The sequence below is a fragment of the Coturnix japonica genome, chromosome 1, assembly GCF_054131305.1.
Source record: "Coturnix japonica strain WE chromosome 1, WE-NBRP24, whole genome shotgun sequence".
Taxonomy (NCBI): domain Eukaryota; kingdom Metazoa; phylum Chordata; class Aves; order Galliformes; family Phasianidae; genus Coturnix; species Coturnix japonica.
This window is the reverse complement of record NC_140663.1, coordinates 32,600,599-32,620,644: the sequence shown is the minus strand read 5'-3', so window position 1 is coordinate 32,620,644 and position 20,046 is coordinate 32,600,599. Positions and strand designations below refer to the sequence as shown.

Here is a 20,046-nt window from a genome sequence, read left to right as displayed (position 1 = left end):
AGTAAGCTTCTGAAGCCTGAAACTCTTTATTTTCATTTTTCATTCAGCCTCTCCCGTCCTTGAGCCAACTTTATATGGAGGGTATTTCTTGTGTTTCTCTTGAGCCACCCCCACCCCTTCCACCTCTTCCACCTGAAGAACCTGAGCAGCCACCAAAACCTCCATTTGCAGATGAGGAAGAAGAAGAGGAGATGCTCTTAAGAGAAGAATTACTCAAGTCCTTAGCTAACAAACGGGCTTTCAGATCTGAGGTACTCCGTGGTTTTTAAATGTAAACCTCTAGGTGGCAATCTTGACCAAAACTTAGATGTGACCTGCTGGAGTTTGAAAGCTGCTTTTCTAATTTCTTAAAAATCAATTTCTGCCACTTGATAAGAAACGAAAGTAAAACCAACTCCAGGGATTGCCTTTGAATTGTAACTTGCAGCTTACTGTTTATTTATGAGGGGATTATGAAACTCTTAAGCACCAAAAACTTGAATATGCTGGAGGAAATGGGGATTTTCTGCAAAACTGTTTATTGTTTATGTCACGGTTTGAACTAAAAATCCACCTGCGTCCGTGACAGGGGGCCGTAGGCCCCGGAGGGGCCCTAGGCCGAAAGGAAAAAAATTAATTAGGAAAAGAAAACAGCGGCAACGATCTAAGGAGGCACACTTATTTACTAAATACTATATCGAAATACAGGATAACACAATATAATACAATATAATTGAAATTGAGCTAACGAATCAAGCAAAATAGGAGAGAGAATGAGTCCCGTAACCGAGAGGCCTACTGTGAATCTAGGCGAACGGCTGAAGGCTCCCACACACTCCCCTGAACGCCAGAACTCGAAAGACGTCAGTCTGTTCTGCGACAGAGTTAATATAGAGTCCAGGTCCCGTGACCTATCGTGTTGTTCCCTGGGAGATGTAGTCTTCTTCTGTAAGTTGCAGATTCAGTAAAATTATTCATGCTTAATATGATGTTATGATGTGGAATACTGATAGCAAAAATTACAAAATTATTAAACCATGACATTCCACCCCTTATTCTACATCATTACATTATATTTATACATACTTACACACTTATATGTATAATTGTGAATAATCAGCAACCTTATTTTTTTCTCAACAATCTATATTTATTCCATACAAATCCCTAAGTTGAGAACAAAACTCTATAACCTAATTTACTATTTATTAATTTTGAGAAAATGGCAAAACTGCCAGAAAAAGGAAAACATGTCAGCGGTAGAGGGGAAAGGCAGCGCTAGTAGGGCGTCCCCCACATCAAGGTGCACTCATCCCTTCCCAGCCACCACAGCAGATTTCCTTTTGACTTATACTTCTTTCCATGTGTGCTCTACACATGCATGGCCAGTGCAGGATATAGAGTCCAGATGGAAAACTTGCTTACAGAATGCCTAATTAAGGTATATAGAGAAAAAGTGTTTCCTTAACATTAATCCACTCTATCTTAAGTCCTATACCTAATTGAACTATTCTGTACCTAATTGAAATATTTTCTGAGACTCTACCTATATATCTACAGGAAAATCATTGGCTGCACTCCCCCAACATCAAATTCCCTTGTGGTACACATTGAACATTCCCATTTTTGTCCATCACCCACCATGTGCACCCAGGTCCCTGGGCAAAGACAGTACCCCGGAGAGGTTTGCCCTTTCCAGACGCTGGAAGGACCCAAACTGTTTTTCCCAACACACTCTTTATGTGTACTACAGGAACCTTATCTCCCTCCACGGTACGTAGGGAGCTGGATTGGTTAGGACCATTACGATTACTAGATCCTCGAGTGTTGACCAACCAGGTGGCTTCTGCTAAATGGTTCTCCCAATTTTTATACGTTCCGCCACCCATTGCTTTCAACATAGTTTTCAATAACCCATTGAATCGTTCAATCTTACCAGAAGCTGGTGCATGATAGGGAATATGGTAAATCCACTCAATGCCATGATTTTTGGCCCAAGTGGTTACAAGGGAATTTTTAAAATGGGTCCCATTATCTGATTCAATTCTTTCCGGAGTGCCATGCCGCCACAGGATTTGCTTTTCCAACCCTAATATGGTGTTTCGGGCGGTAGCATGGGGTACTGCGTATGTTTCGAGCCACCCAGTGGTTGCCTCCACCATGGTGAGTACATAACGCTTACCATTGCGAGATCGTGGCAAGGTGATATAATCAACCTGCCATGCCTCTCCATATTTATACTTTTGCCATCGCCCTTCCCCCCAAATAGGTTTCATCCTCTTGGCTTGTTTAATTATGGCGCATGTTTCACAATCATGAATAACTTGAGCAATAGCGTCCATAGTTAAGTCCACCCCTCGGTCTCTGGCCCACTTATATGTTGCATCCCTTCCTTGATGACCTGAAGTCTCATGGGCCCACCGAGCTAGGAATAATTCACCCTTGTTCTGCCAGTCCAAGTCTATTTGAGCCACCTCAATTTTGGCAGCTCGATCAACCTGATGGTTATTTTTATGTTCTTCAGTAGCCTTACTTTTAGGCACATGAGCATCTACATGGCGCACCTTTACAACAATGTTCCTTATTCGGGCAGCAATGTCTTTCCACAGTTCAGCAGCCCAAACGGGTTTACCCTTTCGTTGCCAATTATCATTTTCCCACTGTTGCAACCACCCCCATAAGGCATTTGCCACCATCCATGAATCAGTATAAAGATGAAGCATTGGCCACCTCTCCCGTTCAGCCACATCTAAAGCCAGCTGAACAGCCTTTACCTCTGCGAATTGACTTGATTCTCCTTTACCTTCGGTGGCTTCTGCAACTTGTCGTGTGGGGCTCCATACAGCAGCTTTCCATCTGCGATGCTTCCCTACAATACGACATGATCCGTCTGTGAACAGGGCAAATTTCTTTTCGTTTTCTGGTAGCTCATTGTATGGTGGTGCCTCTTTAGCACGTGATACCTCTTCTGTAGGTGGTGTTTCAATTTTTTTACTCTCAGGCCAGTCCATGATCACTTCTAGAATTCCAGGACGGCTGAGTTTTCCCATTCGAGCTCGTTGAGTAATTAATGAAATCCACTTACTCCAAGTGGCATCAGTAGCATGATGGGTGGAGGGAACCTGTCCTTTAAACATCCAGTTTATTACTGGCAAGCGAGGTGCTAGAAGAAGCTGAACCTCTGTCCCAACTACTTCAGAAGCAGCCCGAACCCCCTCATACACGGCTAAGATCTCCTTCTCAGTTGGAGTGTAGCGCTCCTCAGACCCTTTATATGCTCGACTCCAAAATCCTAGGGGTCGGCCTCGGGTCTCTCCTGAGGCTCTTTGCCACAAACTCCAGGTGGGACCTTTCTCTCCAGCAGCAGTGTAGAGGATGTTCTTCACATCCTGTCCCGTCCGTACTGGCCCCAAGGCCACGGCACGGGCTATTTCTTGTTTTATCTGCTCAAAAGCCTGCTGCTGCTCAGGACCCCATGAGAAATTATTCTTCTTCCGTGTTACCTGATAGAGAGGGCTCACTATGTGGCTGTAGTTTGGGACATGCATTCTCCAAAAGCCCACTACTCCCAGAAGAGATTGGGTCTCTGTTTTATTTGTGGGCGGAGACATAGCAGTGATTTTGTCAATCACATCTGCTGGGATGTGACGACGTCCATCTTGCCATTTTATGCCTAAGAACTGGATTTCCTGGGCAGGCCCCTTCACCTTGCTGCTCTTAATGGCAAAACCAGCTTTCAAAAGAATTTGGATTATCTGTTTCCCTTTCTTGAAAACCTCTGCTGCTGTATGGCCCCACACCACAATGTCATCAATATACTGCAAGTGCTCAGGAGCATTACCCTGTTCCAAAACAGCTTGGATCAATCCATGGCAAATTGTTGGGCTGTGCTTCCACCCCTGGGGTAAACGGTTCCAGGTATACTGAATACCTCTCCAGGTAAAAGCAAACTGTGGCCTACATTTTGCAGCCAATGGGATGGAAAAGAAGGCATTAGCAATATCAATGGTGGCATACCACCTAGCTTCTTTTGACTCCAATTCATACTGGAGTTCTAGCATGTCTGGTACAGCAGCACTTAATGGAGGTGTAACTTCATTCAGGCCACGGTAATCTACCGTCAGCCTCCATTCCCCACTGGTTTTACGCACTGGCCATATGGGGCTGTTAAAAGGCGAGTGCGTTTTGCTAATCACTCCCTGATTTTCTAATTGGCGAATTAGCTTTTGAATGGGGAGCAATGAGTCCCTATTGGTGCGGTACTGCCGTCTGTGAACCACTTTGGTGGCAATTGGTACCTCTTGGTCTTTTACCTGGAGCAACCCCACAGCAGAAGGATCATCTGACAGACCAGGTAAAGTTGACAGCTGCTTAACACCATTTGTGTTTACAGCAGCTATCCCAAAGGCCCATCGATACCCCTTGGGATCCTTGAAATATCCCATCCTAAGGTAATCGATTCCCAGTATACATGGAGCCTCTGGACCAGTCACAATAGGGTGCATTCGCCAGTTTTTACCAGTGAGGCTTATTTCGGCCTCCAACATAGTCAATTCTTGGGAACCCCCAGTCACTCCATGGATATAAATTGGTTGTGTCCCTTGGTGACTTGAGGGCATTAGGGTGCATTGTGCACCAGTGTCCACCAAGGCTTTATATTTCTGTGGTTGAGATGTGCCAGGCCACTTAATCCACACAGTCCAGTATACTCTGTTGTCCCTTTCCCCCCCCTGGCTGGGGGCAGGGCCCCTCTATTGTTTACCTCGTTGACTCGCAGCGACTGGAACTTTCCCCCGTTTGGAAGAGTTCACCTTGGTGGTTGTTTTGGATTGTAATTCTTTCACTCGTGCCTGAAGTGCAGAAGTGGATGAGTTATACCACTTCTTTATATCCTCCCCATGATTACTCAAGAAATACAACAAAGCAAAACGTATGGTCTTATCATTGTCGTTTGCTTGAATACGAGGTGTCTTATCGTTGTCATTTGCTTGAATACGAGGACGTCTCTTTTTTATGGTTGAGATTTTCGATGATACAGGTCGAGAGGAACTCATGTTGTTTAGCTCTCTCAATAGGCGATCGTGGAAATCCTGGTTTCCATCATCTGGTACCACCGTGGATTCATCTACATCAGGCACATTAGCCAATTTGTCAATAATATCACTTTGTGTTTCCTCCACTTTGTCTAACCTTTCTACTATTTTTTTTCCCATTTGGACAATGGCTGAAGTATAAAGCTTAACTTCTGTAGCGCTTATAAATAACTCAAGCTCCTGAAGTCTGCTAATTAGCTCATTTACAAGGGGCTTTCTTTCCCCTTTGCCATATACCAATGCAAGTGCACTGGCATGCTTTTCTGGAGCTGCCTTTGTAAAGTCACGCCACATTTGTCGTGGAACGTGGACTGCTTCAGGATCATGTAATTGGTTTGGATTGTTACGATTGAACTGGGGGCTGTAGAGCATTTCCACCAGAGCCCTTTCTCTCAAAAATTGGATACCTTTCTCCATATCAGTCCATTTCTTTTTCTCAGGCTCCAAGTCCCGTTTAAAGGGGAATCTATCTCTTACCGCTATCAACATCCGCTTCCAGAGGGTGTAGGACTGATTTTGGCATGTGCCTATACCTCTGTCCACACGTGAGTCCCTGGAAATGCTACCCAGTTGGCGAGCTTCACTGCCATCGAGCCACGCACTGTTGGCACCATTGTCCCAGCAGCGAAGTAACCAAGTGACCATATTTTCTTTTGGCTGACGTGTGAAATCCTTTCTCAGATCTCGAATTTCACTCAGTTTAAAAGATCGATCAATAATGGTCGTAATACTTTGCTCACCTTTTGCTCTATCAGGAGTCCCAGGTGTTAATGTTGGCAGCTGTGTTGATGAGGCTGCCCCATCTATAAGTTTGGACTCGAGAAATTCTCGTAAAGAAAATTTAGCTTTTGGCTCCTCGTCTGACTCTGACCCTGACTCTGACGCTTGTGTTATTTCCTCCAGGCGACCTTCCTCCTTCTTCCTCTCTCTTAACTTTCTCTCTCCTAACTTCCTCTGCTCCTCTGACTTCTTCTCCTCCTCTAACATCTTCTTATACTGCTCTAACAACCTCTGCTCCGCCGACTTCCTCTGGTCTTCTGACTCCTCCTGCTCTCCTGAGTCCCCCTGACCTCCTGAGTCCCCCTGCTCTCCTGAGTCCCCCTGCTCTCCTGAGTCCTGCTCTCCTAACTCCCTCCGCTCTTCTAACTCCTTCTGCATTTTCTCTATCTGAGTTGAAACTCGTTTTGTTTTTCGCCCTCTTACAGGGGCAACCAACATTGTATCTGGTGCCCCCGGTGGTTGGTTAAGTTGGAGTACATACGGTTCAGACTTGAGGGTGTCGCATTCCGCCCTGAGGACGTTATAACTAGACTGGAGGGCGTCGTGCTCAGACTGGAGAGCGTCGTAGTCAGACAGGAGCTCGTCGTACACAGACCGGAGGGTGCTGCGACTGGCTTTGAGGGCGTTGTAGTCGGCCTTGAGGTCAGTGTACAACGAGTCAATAGAGTCATGTTTGACCTGGAGATCGACGCACTTACACAGGAGGGCGCTGTGCTCGGACTGGAGAGTGTCGTGCTCGGACCGGAGGGCATCGCGCTCAGTCTGGAGAGTGTCATGCTCGGACCGGAGGGCATCGCGCTCAGTCTGGAGAGTGTTGAGCTTGGTCTGGAGGGCATTGTGCTCGGTCTGAAGAGTGTTATGCTCGGACTGAAGAGTGTTGTGCTCGGTCCGAAGGGCATTGTGCTCAGTCTGAAGAACGTTATGCTCGGACCGGAGGGCATTATGCTCGGACTGAAGAGTGTTGTGCTCGGTCTGGAGGGCATTGTGCTCAGTCTGAAGAGCGTTATGCTCGGACTGGAGGGCATTATGCACAGACTGAAGAGTGTTGTGCTCGGACTGGAGGGTGTCGCAGTTGGATTGGAAGGCATCATGCTCAGTCTGGAGAGTGTCATGCTCGGACCGGAGGGCATCGCGCTCAGTCTGGAGAGTGTCATGCTCGGACCGGAGGGCGCCGTGCTCGGACTGGAGAGCGTCGTGCTCGGACCGGAGGGCGCCGTGCTCGGACTGGAGAGCGTCGTGCTCGGACCGGAGGGCGCTGTACTCGGACTGGAGAGTGTTGAGTTGGGATTGCAGGGAGCTTTTCTCATCCCAAAGTTTTTCTGCGTCAGCTCTAAGACTCTCTTTCTCGTACCAGATTGAGTCTCGTTGGTACAGGAGATCTTTTCTCTCAGCTTCAAAAACTTTTTCTCTCTCTACCTTCTCATCCCAAAGTTTTACTGCGTCAGCTCTAAGACTCTCTCTCTCGTACCAGATTGAGTCTCGTTGGTACAGGAGATCTTTTCTCTCAGCTTCAAAAGCTTTTTCTCTCTCTACCTTCTCAGTCCAAAGTTTTTCTGCCTCAGCTCTAAGACTCTCTTTCTCGTACCAGATTGAGTCTCGTTGGTACAGGAGATCTTTTCTCTCAGCTTCAAAAGCTTTTTCTCTCTCTACCTTCTCAGTCCAAAGTTTTTCTGCCTCAGCTCTAAGACTCTCTCTCTCAGGAATGGTATTGACTAAGGCCCAATAAGCATTAGCTAGGCCCAAAATCATTTGTGCCTCCTGAGATCTGCCTGAGCCACAACATTCCTGCCTCAAATATGCAATCAAACTCTCAGGATTCTTCAAGTGTTCAGGAGTGAAGCTCCATAACACTGAAGATGTCTGTCCTTTGAGAATCTCTTCAATTCCCTGCCACTCAGTATTCTCTGGTTCTAGGGAAGACTTCCTCCGGATGTTATAAATCCAGATACTGAGTGAGATTATTACAATAATCAACAGTAAGATCAGGGAGATTAAGAGTGTGGCCCACTGATCATTCAAGAACTGCATAAAGGATTCATAGAAAGAAAGAGGAGCACGCTTAAAAATCACCATTTCTGTATAATTAGTTGCATTAGTTGCTCCCTCTGGAGCTGTATACAGATACGAAGTGAGCATTGCTAACCATGCTTTCAATTCATTATACAATTGTATAGCTCCATAAGAAAAAGTGGCTAGCTTAAACATGGCCCAATATGTTCGGAGCGTCTCAAAAAAGGAACCAATGGCACACAGTCCCTGGTAAAACAAATTTAGTAGAGAAAACATCTTTTTTCCTCCAATAGAGAGAAAAAGTAAAAGAAAACAAAGCTCAGCAGTGTTTATAAAATATACCGGAGTATTGGCAGTCCGCCTGGACTTTCAAGGTCAAGCTCGCAGGTGCAGAATCGCAAACACGAGATAGCTCCTTAACAGGGAAAAAAAACTCGTAGCTCTGTTAAAAGCTAAAAGAGCAACAGAAGAAAACACAGAAAAACAGCAACTCAATTTGCCCGCATTCTCCACCAAAATCTGTCACGGTTTGAACTAAAAATCCACCTGCGTCCGTGACAGGGGGCCGTAGGCCCCGGAGGGGCCCTAGGCCGAAAGGAAAAAAATTAATTAGGAAAAGAAAACAGCGGCAACGATCTAAGGAGGCACACTTATTTACTAAATACTATATCGAAATACAGGATAACACAATATAATACAATATAATTGAAATTGAGCTAACGAATCAAGCAAAATAGGAGAGAGAATGAGTCCCGTAACCGAGAGGCCTACTGTGAATCTAGGCGAACGGCTGAAGGCTCCCACACACTCCCCTGAACGCCAGAACTCGAAAGACGTCAGTCTGTTCTGCGACAGAGTTAATATAGAGTCCAGGTCCCGTGACCTATCGTGTTGTTCCCTGGGAGATGTAGTCTTCTTCTGTAAGTTGCAGATTCAGTAAAATTATTCATGCTTAATATGATGTTATGATGTGGAATACTGATAGCAAAAATTACAAAATTATTAAACCATGACAGTTTAACTTCATTTCAAACTTGCAGAGAGAGAAGTTGGGAGGGCTGCAACTTCTAGAGGTTAATATGATTGGTGCGTGTGATCCTTTTTGAGAAACAAGTTTTATGGTTTTGGAGGTTGTGATTGTTTTAACATCACTGCATTTTGGCATTATTGCAGATACAAGTTTTATCTAATACATTTGGATAGTCCATTTCACGCATGTCTTCAAACTTGAAATAATGATTTAGGCAATAATATTTGTGCTTACATTTGTATTGTAAAATACCTGTGGGTTATGATTATTTTTATGACTATTTTTATTTTATTTTGATAGGAAACTTCGAGTAACAGTGGTCCTCCTTCCCCTCCTGTTCTGGATAATTTGCAATCTGTGCCAAGAAGCAATTTGTCTGCTGTCAGTATTAATACTGTATCTCAGCCACGGGTACAAAATACAAAGTTTGTTAGAGTACCAAGGCCTCCACGAGCAGTGATCACAGTAAGGAAATATTGGTGCTTTCTCTTAACAGGACTGCAAATGGGGGTTGAGTTCAGTTTGGGTGAAGAGAAAATAGATAAGGCTTACTTCATTTTTACTAGGGATGCAGGATGGAATGGTGGAGCTTCAGTTAAACATTTGAATCATTAGTAACTTTAATCCGTGTTCTCTTCTAAAAATAAGTAGATGCTGAATTAAGAATTTAACAGCTTGAGGGAGCGTCAAAACACACTCATGCTTATCTGAACTGGAAAATGCCTTTCTCTTTTCACTCTAGAAAGGAACATCATTTCTGTTAAACCAAACAAATAAGTTCAGAGACTGTACTAGTGAACTCTAGCTGCACTGTTTATTACATGGAACCAGGCTAGCGTCAGTTCACATTAAGATGCTTGAAATAGATACAGTTTGGTGCCTCTTGCTACTGTAGATATAGCTGACTCTACTAAAGCTGCATAAACTTCAGGTTTATGAAGCTTGAATTTCTAAGACTCCAGATGTAGTTCAGTTAATTCCTTTTTCAGATTAACACAGACTGAAACTGTGTGCCCTTCAGTAGTAGCTGAGTCAGAGTAATCCCTCAGTTGCTCTTTCCCCTCAAAAGCTGGTCTTTCTCTTGCTTCTGGTCTGATGGTATCTCTCCTTGTAGACTGTCTGGAGTGTCATTCCTATTTCTTATTTAACATTCTGCATTAATGAGAAAACTAAACTTTGTAAGGGATGAAAAGAACTTCTTCTTCTGCAGAGGTGGTGGTGGGGTTGGGTAGTGTGCTTATTTTTTTTATTTTTTCAGTGAACTGTGTGAGCATCAGCACAGAACTGGTGACAGGCACTGGAATAGGCTGCCCAGGGAGGTGGTGGAATCACCATCCTTGGCAGTGTTCTAGAAGCATCTGGATAGGGAGCTAGGAGATACGGTTTAGGGGTTTTCTGTAGGTGTGGTAAAGGGAGGAGGGTTGGACTAGACGATCTTATAGGTCCTTTCCAACCTTGTGATTCTATGTTTCAGGTGACATGTTTGTCAGTGCAGGTTTAAGGTGGAGAAGAGGGTGTTTTCCTCTCTTAACAGCAGCAGCCTTCATTATGTTAGCTCCAGTCTACTTCATTTGAATAGTATGTCTAACTTCAGTTAGCATTTGATTTGTGGTGTCTGCAAACATCTTGGATTGCTGGAAGCATGTTATAAAAAAGTGTTTGCCTGTGTTGTGCCAAATTGAAGTCCATGTAATATGCTGTTCTGTTTTTGGCAGTGAACAGAAGTTAGCAATTCCTTGAAAAATGCATCTTAGGAAACTTGGCTTCATATACTCTTTCACATGCAGGATATCTGTAATGAGCAGTATGATTCTATCAGTGTTTGGTATCTTTGTATTTATTTTATTTTTACTAAATTTGGAGGAAAACGTGATTTTTGAGCCTGTTATTCCTTATTACAATCATTTCACTCCTGCTTGCATTTTTAAGTGTTCTTATCCATGTTTAAATACTAAACATGTGATGAAACAAAAATCCTTAAGTAACTGTATATTCTGTTGTCCTGCATGATATCACAAATGAGAGGTGTTTAACTGAAGGTGCAAAAATGAGGGAGTGCATGTCACTGGGGAGCTGTCAGGCAGTTTGAGTAACATAATGTCTCACGTAAGTTGCAGTGATGAAAGGCAATGCTTTAACACCTGGAAAGAACCTGGATTTGACCCTCCCCCACTGTTAACTTTTCCCTAGAAGAAGAGCGAAGGGGAGATTTAGAGACGGTTTATGCTGCCCTACTGTGCCAAATCCATTTTGGCAGCTTTGGTCTGTGAATACCAGAAAGCCAGTGATAGGGAAGTGATATATTGGACATTTGAAGACGTGGTGAAAGGTGGAAAGCCCAATTTGATCAAGTTAGATTTATGTGGAAATCTAGTCAGAGAATAATTCAGAGGGGGAAAATGAGTGATTTGTTCCGTTCTACTGCACCGGTAAAAATTGGAATTGCACCACTCTGCTGTGGTGGTGCGGATACTGCAACTGTAGTACATTCAGAAGTAGTGGATATGATCCTTACTGTGAGAATATCAGAAAGAAAGGACTTTGTTTTCCCCTTAAAAGTAGAGGACTGCTTTGTAGTGTGCTTTATAAGGCATGTAAAACTTTAGACACGTCTTGTACTGATGTAAAAGTTAAACTTAAATCTGTATTTAGTTCACTTGACCTGTACTGGGAAATAGGAAAGTAAGTCCTGGAAATGTGAGCTGAAGTTTCTTATTTTCCAACTGTAGCTTTGGAACATCTGAGGCTAATCTAATCTCCTTGTTTCTACATCATTCTTTGTGCTGATTCAATTAGTAATGCTGTCAAAAAGTGATTAATCTTGGAGCCTGCCTTCTCCATGTACTGTTGTGTTCTGCCAGTTTAACTGCCTGAGCAGCTCACTGTGAGCTCAACTAACTCTAACTCTGGGTGTAGGACACTCTTGTCTGGGGACAAGAGGCGTTCCAAGTGTGTGACAAAATCCTGGTCTTGAATGTCTTTTTGCAGCATTTCTGGGATAGAATTCCTTGTTACCCTTCAGTTTGTTCACTGAAGTGACACTTAAAGTGTCAGGTAGTTCTCCTTATAAATGGAAATAATGACCATGAAGCTACAAATGTGCTCTAGGTACTTGGGAGAAGGATGAAAATGTTGATGTACATTTCATGTTACACTATCAAGGATGGATGCTAGGGGAGATGCACAAGTTCTTCATGCAGTGTAGGATTAGTGTACTATCCCATGCCATGATAAAGGATTTTATCTTCCTTTTTCTTTTCTTGTAAATGTGTTCAATTATTTCTTTGTAGTTTTTTCTTTTTCATATATATATTGTTTCTTCCATACAGCTTCCAAAACACAAATCTGTTGTGGTGACATTAAATGATTCAGACGACAGTGAGTCTGATGGAGAGCCATCTAACTCAACGAACAGTGTATTTGGTGGACTAGAATCCATGATAAAAGAAGCAAGGAGAAATGTTGAGGTAAACTATCAATATTTAATAGGTTTATTTGGTAATTATTTTGCTTTGTTTACAGAATTTGAACTTCTAGAGTTGAATCAAGAATCACTTGTGCTACATCAGAGAAGGCCAAGAGTGTATAAATTACTCCTATCTGAATCATCAAATTGTAATTTGCATAAGCTAACTGAAATCTTTTTTGATTAAAGGAGCATCATGCTGTTTACAACTTGGAATATTTTGATTCCATTTTTTCAGTTTAAATTTAAAGTGTGTTTAATGAATGTTAGAATAAGCAGATGGTTTGAAGTCTTGTTGATCTTGAACAGCTTTAAGATTGTGCTGAGAAACAGATAATAGCTGTATTTGAAACTTGCATGAGAAGTAATGACTTTAATTTTTTAAAAGGCTTCAAGAATCAAGGCCCCTCCAAAATCAGAAAAAGAAAATGATCCAATGAGAACTCCAGAGGCTCTACCAGAAGATAAGAAGATAGAATACAGGCTCCTGAAAGAAGAGATTGCAAGGTACAGAATGGTTTGATTGTTGTTAAAGTAAAACGTATGTTCTTTGTAGGTCTTTGGCAATGTGTTTTTATGATTAAAAGAAAAATGGGTTTTGAAAACATTACTATCGCCTACAGTCTTTCCACTATCAGGTTTTGACAGGACAACTGTAGGAGTCTGAAGGAAGTCATTAGATTCAAACTGACTTGCAGTAGATGTCTGAGTTGTGGAAGGTTTTTTCTTTAAATTGAAGATCTTGCACTGCTGCTTTTTATTTTGAAGCTTTTAGAGCATTTAGGAATTAATGTTGAAGCTACTGAAAGTCTTTGTTTTTAATGTCTGTTTTAGTCGTGAGAAGCAACGTTTAATTAAGTCTGATCCACTGAAGAACAGTTCATCTCCTGCAAATTCTGATGGTGAAGTTGATGGAATTGGGAGAATAGCAGTAGCAACGAAACAAGTAACTGAAGCAGAAGCAAAGCTAAAGAGAAACAAGTGAGTCTCTTTCTTTGTCACATGTTCTACCTTGTTTGCTTAGAACAGTTAAAACTCTAATGCTGTGAAACACAAGGCAACAAGATGTGGGTTTTGGATGTCTAAATGTCAAAAAGAGTATCGAAGATAAGCCATTTGCTTACCTTTCCTTGTTTTAGCAGTACTAATTAGGTGAAAACTTGGACACTTAATTATTTTATGTAATACCAATGCTTAATGTGTCATGGATGTTAAGACTATTTGGAGACACTTAGGTTTTTGCTAGGAGTGTCAGTAAGCATCACTCTAAGCACAATTTAGTTTCTAAATAGAGCGGTGATATCTCCAAGAGATTTCTCTGGAAAATAATGGTTACATGTCTTATCTTTCTCTAGACTTCTGTTGATGAAGGATGAATCTGTCTTGAAACATTTGTTGCAACAAGAAGCCAAGAAAAGAGAGAACGTTCGAATTGCTGAAAATAAAATTAACAAACTGGCTGAACAGCTGCAGGCAACAGAGAAGATCTTAAATGCTAATAAGATGTTTCTCAAGAAGCTTCAGGAACAAGTAAATTCTGAATTTCTGTTAATTGTAACTAGAAAACTTGGAGTAGGAAACTTTATTGTTTGGAGACAGTAGGCTTGCTTTGGAGGAATGATTAATTCATTCCCATATGCTTTCTGACTGTATTTTATTATCGTATCTGAAAACTTGCATATTATTTTGTTTTCCAGATTCATAAGGTTCAACAACGAGTTACAGTCAAAAAAGCTCTGGCATTAAAATATGGGGAGGAACTTGCTCGAGCAAAAGCGGTAGCAAGTAAGGAAATTGGGAAACGAAAACTGGAACAAGAACATCTTGGAGTAAGTCTGCTGCTGAGCAGTGCTCTTAATGTTGTGCTTGAAAAGCAGTAGCACTTTTGATTAGGAAACCTCTTTCAGATGGGATTTCAGGAAAAACAGGAGAGCATTTCAAAAGCACTGGAGGAATCTTCCAAATCTATTTCTTCTGTTTTTGAGAGTTCAATAGAGGAAAAAGCATTAAAAAAAATTTGTTCATAGCCTATGTGTATTTGCCAAAGGAATGTCATTAGGAAATAGGTTCTGTTATCTTTATGTCTTTGAAGATAGGAAATTGCTGTCTATAAGACATTAACTATCTCATTAAACTATCTACTAAAGGCACAGAAATTGGGTTTTTGTTACTTTACTAATTATGAAAGAACCGGGCCTATATGTTTGCCTGTCTACTTCTGCACATTTTTGCTTTTATTTTTCCTGTGGATGCTTGTCTTGTAGTTCACCTTTTAAATATGCTCAGAGCTTCTGTTCAAGTCTTACACACAGTGTAGGGTAATCTGTATTGGAAAAATCTGCATATATGCCAATTGATTTGTAGGAGACTTTTTGCTGGTTTTCCTTCTGTTTTTTTGACATTTTCTTGGCAAGAGTTTGAAAATACTTTTATAAACTCTTAAGTTAAATAACTTGCCCATGTTTAATTTGCCTCCTGTCAATACATCAGTAAATGTGAAAATGAAATAAAGGGATTTTTTTTTTTTTCTTTTCAGCCAAGCAAAATGTTGAAATTGGAGAACTCCCCTGCATCGAGTCCAAAAAAGCATTCAGCAGAACTGATTGCACTAGAAAAAAAACGGCTGCAGCAACTGGAGTATGAGTATGCTCTGAAGATTCAGAAACTGAAGGAGGCTCGTGCACTTCAAACCAAGGAACAATCCGATATTGCACCTCAGGCAGAAGAGGAAGCTGAATTTGCATTACCTCAGCCATCACTTCATGATCTTACACAGGATAAATTGTCTTTGGACAGTGAAGAAAACTACTTTGATGATGAGGTGCTGTCTAATTCAAACCGGGAACGAAGGAGATCTTTCAGAGAATCTAGTTCTTACACTAAGCCAAATCTTAAACACATGGACACTCCAAAACAAGAACCTATAAACAAACTTTCTAAAAAGGCAGCAGAGGAGCCTGAGCTTTTCCTTGGGTTGAACATTGATGAACTGAAAAAACTTTATGCTAAAGCTGACAGTTTGAAAGAACTGTTAGTGAAAAGTACTGCCTTAGTAGCACCTAAGGAAGATCTCTTATGTGGTCAGGTAAATGCTTTAAATATGAATGTGGCTTTTATTTTGGGTCATGCAGCAATTTCTACATCCCTTTTCATTTGTTTTCTAGGAAATTTCAGTGGATATGGATTTTGTTACGTCACAGAATAAGCAAACTGAAGCAAAACCATTTCCATTTGGACCATATCGTAGTCCTCTTCTAGTATTTAAGTCCTACAGGTACTTTAACTTATGCACATATTTTTAAAGAAGTCTACATTGCTTTTCATTGGTAACCCATGCATGTACAGAAAGGTGAATTGTGATGAGAAACTTGAATCTCCTGAAGCAGTGTTCTCTAGCTAGGGAACTTCATGATTGAAATTTACCATGTTGGGGAGAAGAGAATAGTAGAGCAGAATCTATAGAAATACTGTTCCATTCCCTTTCTGTCCATCTGTTTTCCACCTATCTCTTATACTGTAGGTCATAGCTATCTTTGGTGGTAGAGTTCTGGACATTCTGAGATTTAGTACTAAAAAATAGCTTGGTTTTTTAATGTTTCATCTCTTTTTAATGTCTTATGTAATAAAATTGATGTCTTCGTTTTTATGCTTTCTCACAATAATTCATTATTTCATTTTAGGTTCAGTCCGTATTTTCGAACCAAGGAAAAACTGTACCTCAGTTCGGTAACCTATAGCAATATGATTGAGCCAAAACAGTGTTTCTGCCGCTTTGATTTAACAGGCACATGTAATGATGACGACTGCCAGTGGTGAGTTCTCTTTCATTTGATCCATAGAGGTGTCTGATTTAAGACCAAAATAGGCAAGATTTCTTTCAGAAGGTCTCCATTTATGATTTTAAGGGCAAGTCTTAGAGAAGAAAGTTTTAGATATCGTATTGTAAATACCTGGTTTGCAGTAAAAATAATTTGAAAACTTGCATCTGAACCATGAGTAAAAACAGCTTTTTAGGTACAAGTTTTTATATTAAAAAGAGCTGCATAGACTATTAGAGAATGTTTTACCTTTTGATTACTTTGCAATTCAGATAGAGGTCTCTTACGTAGTGCTTTGCTGTAACTTTAGACCATCATGAATCTTTAGTGGCAATAGATAGTGTTAATCATGTTACAAATGTATCATGCTGCAAATGGACATAAAGTACATAGCAAATATTAAGTAATTATACAAGAAAATAACATTGTAGTAGAGACATTCTGGTTTTCTGGTAAAATACTAAGTTATTTGGCTCCTCTGAAGCTTGGTGTTAAGTCATATTAAAAATTGTTAAGCAGCATTACACTGTGTGGTGTAAGAAATTGGCAGAAGAACAACTGGATACATATTGACCATTTCAGTTTGAAAACTGTAAAAATACAATAGGAGTATACTCTTTTTGCAGTTAAAAAAAGCTTTTTTGGATCAACTCACAGCTATTATCATCAACTCATACCACAGATCCTATAAAACCAAAGTGATATTGTTATGACTAACCTATTTGAACTGGAAAGTTTTAAACACAGTGATGCTCTATTAGTGCAAAGCAAGTGTATAGAATCTTATTCTAATAAGCATGTCTGTATTGAAATAATGAAGACTAGGATTAAGTTACTGATGTGGACTTAAGTTCAGAGAAGGCCCAGAGAAACATTTAAGGGAAATTTCAAATCAGGCTATGTTATTAATCACAGATATCCTTTTTTTATATTTCACCCTTGTGTGTACCAGTGTCAGCTTTCTAATTGTGGACATTATTAAATTGTTGCTGTGATAAATGTTTTAATTCCTTTTTGCTTTATTTTAGGCAGCACATGAAAGATTGCACTCTTAGCCGAAAGCAGCTGTTTCAGGACATTCTGTCTTACAATTTAGAACTGATTGGCTGTTCAGAAAAAAGCACTGATGAAGAAATCAGCACTGCCACAGGTTTTTAAGAAATTTTTGCTTACTTTTGTATTTAAAGATTTATTTCTGAAGATAGTTTCCATTAAAAGTTCTGGGAGTAAGTACTTATTATGTAATACAACGTGGAAAATACTTCTGTAGTTGTTCAGTTCAGTCCTCAGTAGAGGCTCATTACAATAGTGGCTTGTGGAATGATTTGCTCAAAATATTGCTGTGGTTCAATGGATGGGGGCAGAACTTAGGATGAAATCTTGCCCTGTCGTCTTCTTCACGTGTTAAATTAGTTTACCTCTTGAAGCAGTCATATTTCATTAGTTAAGCATAGACTGTGTTAAATTGTTGAAAAGTTACCTATCTATTTGCTTACCTACCTAAGATGTGATTGTTCTTGTTTCAGAAAAATACGTTGAAAAACTTTTTGGTATAAACAGAGACCGTATGTCAGTAGATCAAATGGCTGTTCTTCTGGCCAGCAATGTCAACGAGAGTAAAAGTCATAGTAAGTAACTTTCTTGATAAATTAAATAAAATGTTTTGTGTTTTTTTTTTTTTTTTTTAAATTACATTTGGTACACTATGACTTTCTCAACCAACAGTACTCCCTTTTGTGTGTCAGTTTGTTCAGGTAAATTATACTTCTGATAGATAATGAATAGAACTTGTTTTAAGGCCATAATATAATAGTCTTAAGTTCTATTAGTTTTTTAGTTTTATTAATTTTGTTAGAATTTTTTTTCCATGTCAAAAATTTGACTTAAGCACTCGAGAAACTAAATACTATTAGTACTCTAAGTACTATAACACTTGTACATTTGTATTGCAGTTGTAGAATGCTTTTTATCAGAAACTGGGCAAGATATTTCAATCTTGACTAGAAACAGGTAAAAGACAATTTCTTCTGCTTTGCTTGTTTACAGCACCTCCGTTTACAACATGGAAAGATAAAAGGAAATGGAGACCAAAGTACTGGAGAAAACCTCTTTTAGATAGCAGCAGTAGTGAGGAGGAGCAGTCTGGACCTATTAAATATGGTAACTGAGAAGCATGGCAGCCATTAAAAAAGAATACTTGGGAGAAAAACATAGCAATCGCTTCCCAACACCCCGTATTTAAAGTGATTCTTAAGAAAATCTATGTTTTGGCTTCTTCCTTTTCTCTGTGTGCATATATTCTTAAGTTCCTTCACGTAACTTTTCTCAAAAAGTAGACCTTAATGTATGGGATTAAAAAACAAAAACAAAAACCCAAAAAAGTCACAAACATAAACAACAAAACACACACAAAAAAAACTGTCAACAAACTATAGTATAAGGTGTAACTGGAAGCTTAGATGGGATTCCTACCTGTCTTTTCATGAAAAGGAACATAGAGATCCCTGAAATGCTACAGCTTCACCAAAAGATATTGGTGGGTTTTATTCCCCAGACCTGTAGAAAGTAGCACACTGTGTGTTAGCTTAAATTGGACAGCGTGAATCATAAGTGTTGAGATCTGGAGGTAAAAAGCAAAACTGCTTTTAAACATGATTTGGGACTTGGAAGTTTCTTTGAGCATCAGCATCCTGAAATATGACTAATTATTCAAGTGGGAGCTTTGGGATTTCTTGGCATTCTCTGTATTCCTGTATAAATGTTTTTTGAGATAGTTCTTTATTTGACATAGATGTCATTAAGAAACTGACACTTAGTTGGTATCTTTTTCATGTGTTACATACAACCAATTTTCTACATGTTAAACAGTTTAAAGATGCTGAAGTAACTGTATTTTGCTCTCTGCTATGGCTACACTTAGTGTATATATAAGTGTCACTCCTCGTATGAATTGTACAGTGACAAGTCACTTCTGTTTTGAGAAGATTGTTTTTTTTCATTTGCAGCCCACCCTGCAGAACATAAAAAAAGAATTCCAGCTCTTGATACTGTTGTGACTCCAGATGATATCCGATATTTTACAAGTGAGACTGATGACATTTCCAACTTGGAGGCAAGCGTCCAAGAAAACCCCTGCAATGTTCAGCTTTGGATTAAACTTGCGTATAAATACTTGAACCAGAATGAAGGGTAGGTCTGCTTTTTACATTTTAATCTTATGCTTTACCCATAAAACTGTAATCAAACTTCTTTTCTGGTGCTGAGGAGCTTTCTTCAATGAAGATACAAATTATTCATTACTGAAAAGCAGAATTCACAGGGACCAAACAGAGGATGTGATCACAGTGAAATGGTGGGTGATGTATTTCAGTAGTGGTGACAATTGGAGTGGGACACCTGAAATGTATAGGATAGAAATGGAATGGCCTGTCTACAAAGGAAATGCTACTAGTCTGAATAGAACACTCTTTCTAAATGATAACCGTAGTAAGAAAAAGACCAAAACAACCAAACAAAAAAAAAAAAAAAGGGAGGAAATCTAAAGGAAAATAACATTAAGGGAAAACTATACCTACTGTAGGTCTGTTAGTTAAATGTTATAATTTCAATTTTCACAGCTCATCGTCAGAGTGTTTGGATTCTACTCTAAATGTTTTGTCTCGAGCTCTTGAGAACAACAAAGAAAATCCTGAGATTTGGTGTCATTACCTCAGACTCTTCTCCAAAAGAGGCACGAAGGAGGAGATACAGGAAATGTGTGAAACAGCAGTGGAATATGCCCCGTCCTATCAGATCTGGTGGACAGTAAGTAAAAAATGTCACTTGTGTGGATTTCCTACTGTAGAAACTGTGTATGTTAAGTAGGGAAGT

At 40.2% G+C, this 20,046-nt stretch overlaps 1 protein-coding gene across 7 annotated transcripts in view; it reads left to right on the top strand.

Annotated features, from left to right (window-relative positions):
* ZFC3H1 (zinc finger C3H1-type containing) overlaps positions 1 to 20,046 on the top strand; it is a 43,439-nt gene that overhangs the window by 11,363 nt on the left and 12,030 nt on the right. For all 7 annotated transcript variants that reach the window (XR_014942359.1, XR_014942355.1, XR_014942354.1 and 4 more), the window contains exons 8-22: positions 48 to 251; positions 9,193 to 9,357; positions 12,222 to 12,359; positions 12,747 to 12,865; positions 13,193 to 13,339; positions 13,714 to 13,888; positions 14,056 to 14,187; positions 14,895 to 15,443; positions 15,523 to 15,632; positions 16,039 to 16,170; positions 17,205 to 17,326; positions 17,703 to 17,804; positions 18,223 to 18,336; positions 19,182 to 19,365; positions 19,794 to 19,980. Coding sequence is in view for 4 of the 7 variants with exons in the window: in XM_015855866.3 (XP_015711352.2) it covers positions 48 to 251; positions 9,193 to 9,357; positions 12,222 to 12,359; positions 12,747 to 12,865; positions 13,193 to 13,339; positions 13,714 to 13,888; positions 14,056 to 14,187; positions 14,895 to 15,443; positions 15,523 to 15,632; positions 16,039 to 16,170; positions 17,205 to 17,326; positions 17,703 to 17,804; positions 18,223 to 18,336; positions 19,182 to 19,365; positions 19,794 to 19,980 (2,580 nt within the window). In the remaining 3 variants the exon portion in view is untranslated. The remainder of the gene's footprint in view (positions 1 to 47; positions 252 to 9,192; positions 9,358 to 12,221; positions 12,360 to 12,746; positions 12,866 to 13,192; positions 13,340 to 13,713; positions 13,889 to 14,055; positions 14,188 to 14,894; positions 15,444 to 15,522; positions 15,633 to 16,038; positions 16,171 to 17,204; positions 17,327 to 17,702; positions 17,805 to 18,222; positions 18,337 to 19,181; positions 19,366 to 19,793; positions 19,981 to 20,046) is intronic.